Here is a 9,322-nt window from a genome sequence, read left to right as displayed (position 1 = left end):
ACTGTACATAACTTGCTCCCATTGTGTCAAAAAAAGAAAAACAAACTTGCTCCCATTGAAACAAAACTTGATTTACAATATACCTTCTAAAAACCTCCTTATCAACAAACCAAAGTAAAAGCCTCCTTATCAAAAATCTAAAGTAAAAGAGTTTGCAACTCAACTATCGAATGACCAAACCATCTTATAGACGGGAAATGTGGCCATGGGAAATCACTTTCTGTTAGTCGTTTTTTACAAAAATAAAATAAAAATGAAAAGCGGTTTGACCGGGACCATAATAGTCAAGTTCCAACTTCCAAAAAATGGGTGTGCCGTATAAAAGGGGCCCACATTATCAGATGGCCCGAAAAGGAACACTAAACCCCCCTCTGTACATCTTAAACCCCATTTTAGGAGAATTTCTTCCCCTCTTCGGTGGATTCGAATTTTGTGTGAAGAAAAGCGAACCAGACATTTGCAAAGGTAGGGTTTATATATTTCTCCAATTCAGTTCCTTCCTGTTCATTATCTCTTCCTATGCTTGCAAAAATTTAATTGCTTCCTGCTCAAAAACTCTCTCAATTTTGAACAGAACTTCATTATACTTTTGCTTTTGGAACTAATTGGCATATGTTACAAACCAGCGGTAACTACTACTGAACTCAACACCACTACAGGTATGCCTATCGGTTTCATTCTTGAAATCACTTATGTGGTGCAAATCCCTAATGTGGTTTTGGTCGTTATCCATGTTTCAACTATAACTAGGTCTACGTATCTATTTTACTACTTGATGTTAAGTTTATTTGGAAATCCTTAAACCCCGATAACTTGCGCATGATTCAACCAAGTTTAAGTTAGGTTTTCTTACTCTTTTCTGTAAGAAACACAATTAGTTGTTCGATGAAATGCCTAAAAGAATGTGTTAGTGAAATCAAGTTTTTTTTTTGGGCAAAGGCAATAGATAAGGATATCGGTAATCTTTATTCAACATTCTAACTAGACTATATAATTCATCTGTATAGAGGAAAATATAATAAAATTTTACATAGTGGACATGACTGCAATTTTTGGAAATGTGTGTCAGAAACTGCTCCAAATAGCCTATTTGAAGAATGGTTAATTAAAATTTAGAATATGGTCAGAGTCTGGAGTCACACACACATGATTTTTGTCATACATCACCAAATTCCTAATTTTGTTGCACTTAAAGTTATATGCTTCCATGGAACTTCCAACAGAGAAAGATGGTGAGAATTTGTTACAGATATCAAAAATAAGGTTTTTGAGGCACAAGGACCAGAAAGTCTTGCTTTTCGTTCACTTCATTGTGGTCCATATACTGGGGTTGCCGATGGGAGAATCATGTTCAGATTTTGGCATTTTGCTTATACTTCACCAAATAACCCACACTGAGTTAGGGGAAAATATTGCGATCCATCAAGAGAAATGTTAGAAATTGAGAATTCTTTATAACTAGGGAAACCACATCAAAGAGCAGAGGTGTGTCAGCATGTTAACAATAAGGTCTGGAATTGTAGCATGTTTTATACATCACACAGCCAACCATATGCTCCTGATGGTGCTTGGTTGAACCTCTCAGTGACCTTTGTTGGTACTGGTACAGTAGTACACACTAGTCATAGTGTAGAAAAGGAGGTTTTTGTATTGAAGTTAGATGTAGAAATCTACATTACCCTCATTATTTAGGATTGGAAGACAAAGAGAATTGCATGATTTATCCAAAATGGACAAAGAGAATACTAGGGTCCGCCTTCAGGAGGTAGCCTTAGTGACAATAAAGGTTTTATTCACACTTCAGCTCAGTTTTCCTGGACTGTACGGGTTATAGGTTCTTGAGTTATGTGATTATTTTTATTACTTGAAGTTTGATCCAAGGAAATAGATATGAGCATTACAGAGATAAATACCTAGCATTCAACTAATCACGTAAAATAACAAATCTAAAATGCACAAGCAAATAAATTAAACTATCCTCTGGCGTGTAACACTGGTTACTATTTAGTACTGTATTAAAGAAACTTAACTTAGATGGATAATATGGTAATTCTTTATCATACATTGTCTTCTGTCACTAACATGTTTGCGATGTAAACAGATAGGTATATACTGGTAGCTCCACTCAAAGAATGCTTCTTCAATGTCCGTCTGTGGCATCATGTGGTAACAGGCGTTATTTTCAATCTGGCCCAGATTTTAAAGCTCCTCATACGACCGCTCTACCGATAAAAGGTTTACATATTGCAATGAAGAGCTTTGAAGGTGGAGATGGAACTTCTTCTGTTCAGCTAAAAAACCAACTTACTTGTTGCCGATCATCCAGCGAGCATTCCTATAATTACAGCTCTTTCAGGTACCACTGTTACAATTCTTTAGTTCAAGTATAAATGCTTAGAGGTAGAATATCGAAAATATTGGATGCATTCTGATTTGTCTATGTTTATGAAGATATTTAGTTAGGAGAGAATAGAGAAGAGATATTTTTTTTCTTCAAATACTATATGATGAATCCCATGAGAAATCTATGGAACAGGAAGATATTATTAGAATAAAATGCTTAGAAACCTCTAAACGAGGAGGAGATATTTGGTTTGATGGAAGAATGTAACAGATGATATTATGTAAGGCTGAAGAGAAATTTAATGAGAAAAAAAAGAAACAAAAAGCTAGGGAAGGAAAAGAATTTTAATGAGAAAAAAAAGAAACAAAAAGCTAGGGAAGGAAAAGTAAATTTTAACTCTGGACTGAACATGTAAGGTGAGGTTCGGGTCACATGCATTTAAATTTGTGTTTGGCATGTTTATATTTTAAAATGCTTTTCATTCTATATGAGTGTATCAGAGTACATCCATGCATTCTTTCATATTTCATCCCATGGGTACAAATCTGGTTCCATGACCATCTTCAGATTGTCTGATAAAAATATCTGGAGTCAAAGCCAAAAATTCGCGGGGTACAATGTCTACGGTTAAGGATGTCGATTTTCATAAAATTAAGATTTTTTCTTTACATTTTTGACAACTCTAGTACCGAGGGATTTCTTGTTTTGAGTATGTTTTATATTTATATTAATTTAGGGATTTTATATGTCATAATTCTTGAGCGTATTAGAAAGATGAAATGGATCATTTTCTTTATCAGCATCCATATTATGTGAAAAATATTTTTGTGCATCGTGATCTTTTGTGCTAATTTTTTTGTGCTTCCTTCTTGGGGGCGAGAAATAAGAATGGTGAATTCCTCTTATATATATCTTTTTACCCCTTATAGGGAGGACGAGATATCTGTACATGGACTGTCTGATAAAATTGTTGGTGTCTTGGGAGGAGGACAATTGGGCCAGATGCTGTGTCAAGCAGCTTCGCAGATGGGTATCAAAGTAATGGTTTTGGATCCACTTGAGAACTGTCCGGCAAGTGCTCTTGCATACAACCATGTTATCGGAAGATTTGATGATAGAGTTGCAGTTGAAGCATTTGCGAAGAGGTTGGCTCTTGGAAGCGAATGTCATTATAAAACTTTACCTCAACATGTCATCTATATTTTTGTATATGTACCTCTTTTGTTTGATCCAACATTTTTTGCATTTTCAGATGTGGAGTATTGACTATTGAAATTGAGCATGTCGATGTTGCTACACTAGAAAAGCTTGAGCAACAAGGCGTAGATTGCCAACCTAAAGCCTCTACAATTCGAATAATTCAAGTATGCACTTCATCTTGACCTCATAATTTATTTGTTATCTTCTCACGTCACTTCTCGCCTTTTCATCATATTGCGATGTTTTATGTATTACGTCATGATTATGTAATGGATATAAGCTGCAACTTAGAAGTATCATGGTGGCCGTTGGATTTTCGGGTTTAGTTTCGAACTGTGTGTTCTAATTTCATTTCTCGTATTAACTCTTATATACTGCAGGATAAATATCTTCAGAAGGTTCATTTTTCTCAGAATGCCATTCCAATGCCTGAATTTAGGGAGGTTTGTTCATCTCGCCTGTCTGCATAACGTAATTGGCTTCATTACTGTCTTATCATTTCTTATCCTGGGTGAGGCAGATCGATGGCGATGACAGTGCAGCAAAAGCCGGTGACTTATTTGGGTATCCTCTAATGATCAAGAGCAAACGGTTAGCTTACGATGGGCGAGGAAATGCTGTTGCTCATAGCAAAGAAGAGGTTTCTTCTTGCGTAGATGGTACACTTTTATGTTTTATGTAACCCAAATGGCAAGCTGTTTGCTCTGTCATTCTTTGCAATAATATATTCTAGTGCAGTACAGCTGATTGTAACATCAGCGTGGTGGATTTGAATAACCTATCAATCATGAAGTTTTATGGTTCTCGACTTCAAGTTTCATTTTTTTTTTTGCTTGCAGCTCTTGGAGGATACGCTCACGGTTTATATGTTGAGAAGTGGGCACCATTCGTGAAGGTATGGTCTCTTTTGGTTTATAATGTTCAGGGTGTATTTTTTTTCTTCACTATTTATCTCCATGGTCTGCTGCTGGTCACTAAACCATAGTTCTGTGGTGTCTACTTGGTCCACAGTGGTAGTGTGATTCATCATGTATATACACTAGAAGAAATAGTCTGTCAGCTCAATTTCATTCCTAGGGTATCAAAATGCAGCACTTTATGCTATCTTGTTCAGGGTCAGCTTAAAAATACCAGCATTTAGCTCTCACACATGGTGTTTTTTCCTTCTTATGTTTTAGGAGCTTGCTGTCATTGTTGCAAGGGGAAGGGATGGTTCCCTTTCTTGCTATCCTGTTGTTGAAACCATCCACAAGTAAGATTTGGCTTTTAAATGATTTTATTTTTCAGTTTCGTTGTCCTGTATTTAAATTCTTGTTTCATTTGCAGGGATAACATTTGTCACATAGTTAAGGCGCCTGCAGAAGTATCTTGGAAGATCAAGGAACTTGCAACTGAGGTTGCCCAAAAAGCTGTTAGGTCATTAGAAGGTGCTGGTGTCTTTGCGGTTGAGCTGTTTTTGACCAAAGATGAGCAGGTTGTTTCTTATGCATGTGCAATCCATGCGGCATATATGTGTCTCTTTCTTACAATATCCAGTTTTTGATAATCATTTTGGTGTACTCTTTATCCACAGATTTTGCTCAATGAAGTTGCTCCTAGACCTCATAATAGTGGGCATCAAACAATCGAGTGTTGCTACACTTCACAATATGAGCAACACTTGCGAGCTGTTCTTGGTCTTCCACTTGGTAACCCATCAATGAAGACCCCAGCTGCTATCATGTACAATCTACTCGGGGAAGAGGAGGTGAACTTCTTTTTTCATCCTTATATTTTCTGTAAATGTACTATACATGAAAGCTGAAGTAAGCTCTGATATAAAAAGAAGTTTTTGTTTCCTTTATTTTAAATATTGTTGATCAGTATACGTTGCTTTCGAAGCCTTTATATTTGGTAATATACTCCAGTCAAAGTTGCTCTCGAATTTTAGACTTCGCTTTCTACTGTTATACTTACGATTACCGTTATATTAATGTACATTTAAAAAACCTCTCAACAACTCTAGGAAACAACAGTTGATGCGTGATACAATTCCAATTTTAATATTCATAGGGTGAACGGGGTTTTGCTTTAGCTCATCAACTAATCGGAAGGGCATTGAGTATACCTGGAGCTTCTGTTCATTGGTATAACAAGCCAGGTAAGACCCTGTTTGAGCTTTCGCCATTGTTGTATATATTTTCCATCTTCTTCTTGCTTTGATGGTCCTAATGTACTTGCAGAAATGCGAAAACAGCGAAAGATGGGCCACATTACAATTGTTGGTCCCACAACGGCCATTGTAGAAAATAATTTGAACTCCTTACTGAGTAAGGAAGTAGAAAGTTGTGACGGTCAAACATCAGGTATATTAGTTCTTCTTTTTGAGTAACTTAGTCATCTTTCGATTCTCCTTTAATTTACAAACGTGAGTAATGATGTGTTTTCATTACCAGAAGTGCAACCTCTTAACCTTAGCCCGGCTTCGAATTTGATTCCTAAAGATACACTTGTAGTGGAGTGACCTTCGAATTTTATGGACAAACCATAATTACCCTTTTATGTATATCTTCTATACACTTGCACATAATTCACAATTGTGATCGGGCATATCTGACATGATGTCCAGACACTTGTACACACTTTAGTGGGTAGTTGGGCATACAAATGTTGAATGTTTTGGTTGTAGATTTTCTACATACGTGTTTGTGGTCGTATCTGACACAATGTCTCAACACTTGCATACACTTTAGTTTGCACCTAATGATGTGAGATGTTTTTTATTCTGTGTACTTATTTTATTTGTGACTCAACTATTTATTATGCTTCCCTAGCACTTGATGGCACCTCTGTGGATACTTTTATGTAGTAATATCAGGTGTTGCTTGTATATATTCTGGGTTTTGTATGCTTGCACGTGATTGTGATTGAACACGACATAATATATAGATTGATGAATGTCATGCATTATGCACCAATTTGAGGTCTAATGATCAAAGTATAACCCAAAACTATTGCACATACCATTGAGAATGTGAATCATGTATGAAAACTAGTCCTTCTCCAGATTTCAGCTTTTCTAACTCACCATTATGCGCAAATATTTTACCTTACTTGCCAATTCAGGAATGTTAAGGTTCAAAGATGGATTAAGTATCTGAAAAGCTTTTATACCTGTTATACCTACTTCATAATATCTTTCAAGCAAAGTTGCTCGCTTGACGCTTTTTGCAAAACTAACTTTTTTTGGTGATGTTCTGTGGTTTTGCTCCCATTTATCAAATGAAGCCATTCCACTAGTTGGGATCATAATGGGTTCTGATTCAGATCTTCCCATCATGAAGGAGGCTGCCAAGGTGTTAGACATATTTGGTGTGCATTATGAGGTGGGCATTAGAGTTACTGTTTACGTTTTATCATATCCATTATGGCTGTCAATCACATCTAGTTTAACCCAGGCACATGATCTGAGAGACCGTTGTACATGAAATTCCAGGTAAGAATAGTTTCGGCACACCGGACCCCGGAACTCATGAACTTTTATGCTAAATCAGCTGTTAAGCGAGGCATCCAGGTTATAATTGCTGGTGCTGGTGGTGCAGCGCACTTGCCAGGTTAGTTTATGTTATCTTAGGTTTTCCTTCTATTTTAAAGATACTTTGTGTAGACTTACATGCTACATATTGGAAGTCCATTTGAATAATCTCTGTTGGAGTCGTAGGCATGGTGGCATCAGAAACTCCCTTACCTGTTGTGGCTGTTCCTATACGTGGCTCTCAACTGGGGGGAATTGACTCTGTTTTATCAATGCTCCAGGTATTTCTTTCCTGAATCTATCAACCTCTAATAACCAACAATTGACAGAACACAACCTGACCGAGCTCACCAAGTTGAGCTGCTCTGGTTGGTGTTTGCAGACCAGTTGTTCACATGTATGGGCAATATCAAATTCACATGCAAAATGGTATTAGCTTATAGCTGGTGCATTCATCTTTTTGATTGTTTCTGTAACATTTGAGTACTATATATTAATAATTAATGTAGTGCTATGATGCTACTGGTTCCCTCTAGTAGTTTCAAAGAAAACTCTGCATTTTCAGTAGAGTTAAATATGTAATAGTGAGATTAAATTAGAGATTGAAGTCAGAAATCACGAAGTGTTTATTTTCAAATTTAACTGTCTGACTTGCTCTTTGGACATAATTTGAGTTGCTGCTCCTTTGACTTACCTCATATTATGATTCCCAAGTACATATATACCCTTTCAGAAGTAAATGCTGGTAACTGACATTCTGTTAAGTAGGATTTCACTAACATTGATTTTGATGATTTCTAGCATCTTCAATTTGACAAGCCTAACATTTTTAACAGGGGTAATATCTTTCTTATTAATGCAGATGCCAAGAGGTATTCCTACTGCTACAGTTGGAATAAATAATGCAGAAAATGCGGCTTTGCTTGCTGTGAGGATATTGGCAGTATTATTCCCTGATTTACAGGCCAGGTTTGAGCACACTGTTTCGTTTTCTTATGTTATCCTTTACTATAGAATTTATCATATTACTTCGTTTTATTCAGGAAGTAGGCACTCAGATGAGGGTGACATCAGAAAACATTTTTGATTTGGTGCAGAATGTTCCAATATCAACGAGATATGACGGATGATGTCCTAAAGAAAGGAGATAAACTAGTAGAAATTGGCTGGGAAGAATACTTGAATGTTAGATAAGTGGATGATTAACTTACACACCCTGGTAAAAGCTTCCAGGCCCTCAGTTTGTAATTTCAACTTTTATTATTGGACTGATTGTTGATGAGTGGAAAATCAACTCAAGGATTCTGATTAACCCAGGTTTTGAACAAGGGCATGCATTGGATTCTAGTATCTACAGTTCTCCATGGTGTGCTGGTCATGGCCAATTTCTGGGCAATGTTTTTCTTTCCCTTTTTGTATCAGTACTTTGTTGTAAAATACAACTAACCCCCATCAACAGAGGGGTGAGCTTTTTGGGATAAAAAGCTACAAGTACAATGCCTCACTACATAGATGCTTCTCTTACATTACAAAGCCGCGAAGACTAGAAATTGGTATTGTTTCAGCATTTGATACAAGTTAAAATAGCTTGTAACAACTTACGGTTTGGGTGTTACTGTCTAGGCATTTGGTTTTTAGTTGGAGGTGTTCTGTTTTGTTGGATCTGCTTTCTATTTTAATGTAGTTGGACAATTTTCTCCTGTACCATCTTTACGGTATTATATGTATTATATTACCTAGTTAGATGTCCGTTCTGAAGTTTTCTTTTTGGTAAAAATATCGTTTGGTCCTTTTTTAGGTGGGCCCATGTCATTTTAGTCCTCTGGGAAAACGCCTTTACTATTTGGTCCATAATTATTTAAAAATATTAAATGGACAAAAGTACCATTCCGTATTAATTTTTACTTATTTTTTGTAGCAGTTCATTCGTCAAAATGAACTCCTGTTAATTTCTACTTACTTTTTCAGAAATCACCTATATAAACCAGAGTTCATTCCAGAAATGAACTCCATATAAAAACCTGAAAGAACCAGAGTTCATTCCAGAAATGAACTCCATATAAAACCTAAAAGAACCAGAGTTCATTCCAGAAATGACTCCATATAAAAACCTAAAAGAACCAGAGTTCATTTCAGAAATGAACTCCATATAAAACCTAAAAGAACCAGAGTTCATTCCAGAAATGAACTCCATATAAAAATCTAAAAAAACAGAATTCATTCCAGAAATGAACTCCATATAAAAACCTAAAAAAACAGAGTTC

At 36.2% G+C, this 9,322-nt stretch overlaps 1 protein-coding gene across 2 annotated transcripts; it reads left to right on the top strand.

Moving 5' to 3' along the window:
• The first annotated feature begins 342 nt into the window (after window positions 1–342).
• Window positions 343–8,807, top strand: LOC113297995 (phosphoribosylaminoimidazole carboxylase, chloroplastic-like). Of its 2 annotated transcripts, XM_026546629.1 has the most exons (19): window positions 343–465; window positions 575–659; window positions 2,102–2,356; window positions 3,274–3,489; window positions 3,597–3,708; window positions 3,925–3,987; window positions 4,065–4,203; window positions 4,384–4,439; window positions 4,723–4,796; window positions 4,871–5,018; window positions 5,118–5,291; window positions 5,597–5,684; window positions 5,767–5,889; window positions 6,812–6,909; window positions 7,020–7,137; window positions 7,245–7,339; window positions 7,921–8,027; window positions 8,156–8,277; window positions 8,376–8,807. In XM_026546629.1, the coding sequence occupies exons 3-18, from the start codon at window positions 2,133–2,135 to the stop codon at window positions 8,250–8,252; spliced, it is 1,932 nt and encodes a 643-aa protein (XP_026402414.1). In that variant the 5' UTR covers window positions 343–465; window positions 575–659; window positions 2,102–2,132; the 3' UTR covers window positions 8,253–8,277; window positions 8,376–8,807. The 2 variants fall into 2 exon arrangements, with proteins under 2 accessions (XP_026402414.1, XP_026402408.1); XM_026546623.1 differs by having other exon boundaries at window positions 8,156–8,807.
• The last annotated feature ends 515 nt before the right edge of the window (window positions 8,808–9,322 follow it).

Source organism: Papaver somniferum, chromosome 1 (genome assembly GCF_003573695.1).
Source record: "Papaver somniferum cultivar HN1 chromosome 1, ASM357369v1, whole genome shotgun sequence".
Classification (NCBI taxonomy): Eukaryota; Viridiplantae; Streptophyta; class Magnoliopsida; order Ranunculales; family Papaveraceae; genus Papaver; species Papaver somniferum.
The sequence above is the reverse complement of the archived record's forward strand: the minus strand, read 5'-3'. Positions and strand labels throughout refer to the sequence as shown.

Bases quoted from the DNA above. Each gene is read 5' to 3' on its own strand.
- LOC113297995 (XM_026546629.1), top strand. From the start codon at position 2,133: ATGCTTCTTCAATGTCCGTCTGTGGCATCATGTGGTAACAGGCGTTAT. The intron at 3,988-4,064 runs GTTTGTTCATCT...TGGGTGAGGCAG, and splicing joins CAATGCCTGAATTTAGGGAG to ATCGATGGCGATGACAGTGC. The intron at 4,204-4,383 runs GTACACTTTTAT...TTTTGCTTGCAG, and splicing joins GGTTTCTTCTTGCGTAGATG to CTCTTGGAGGATACGCTCAC.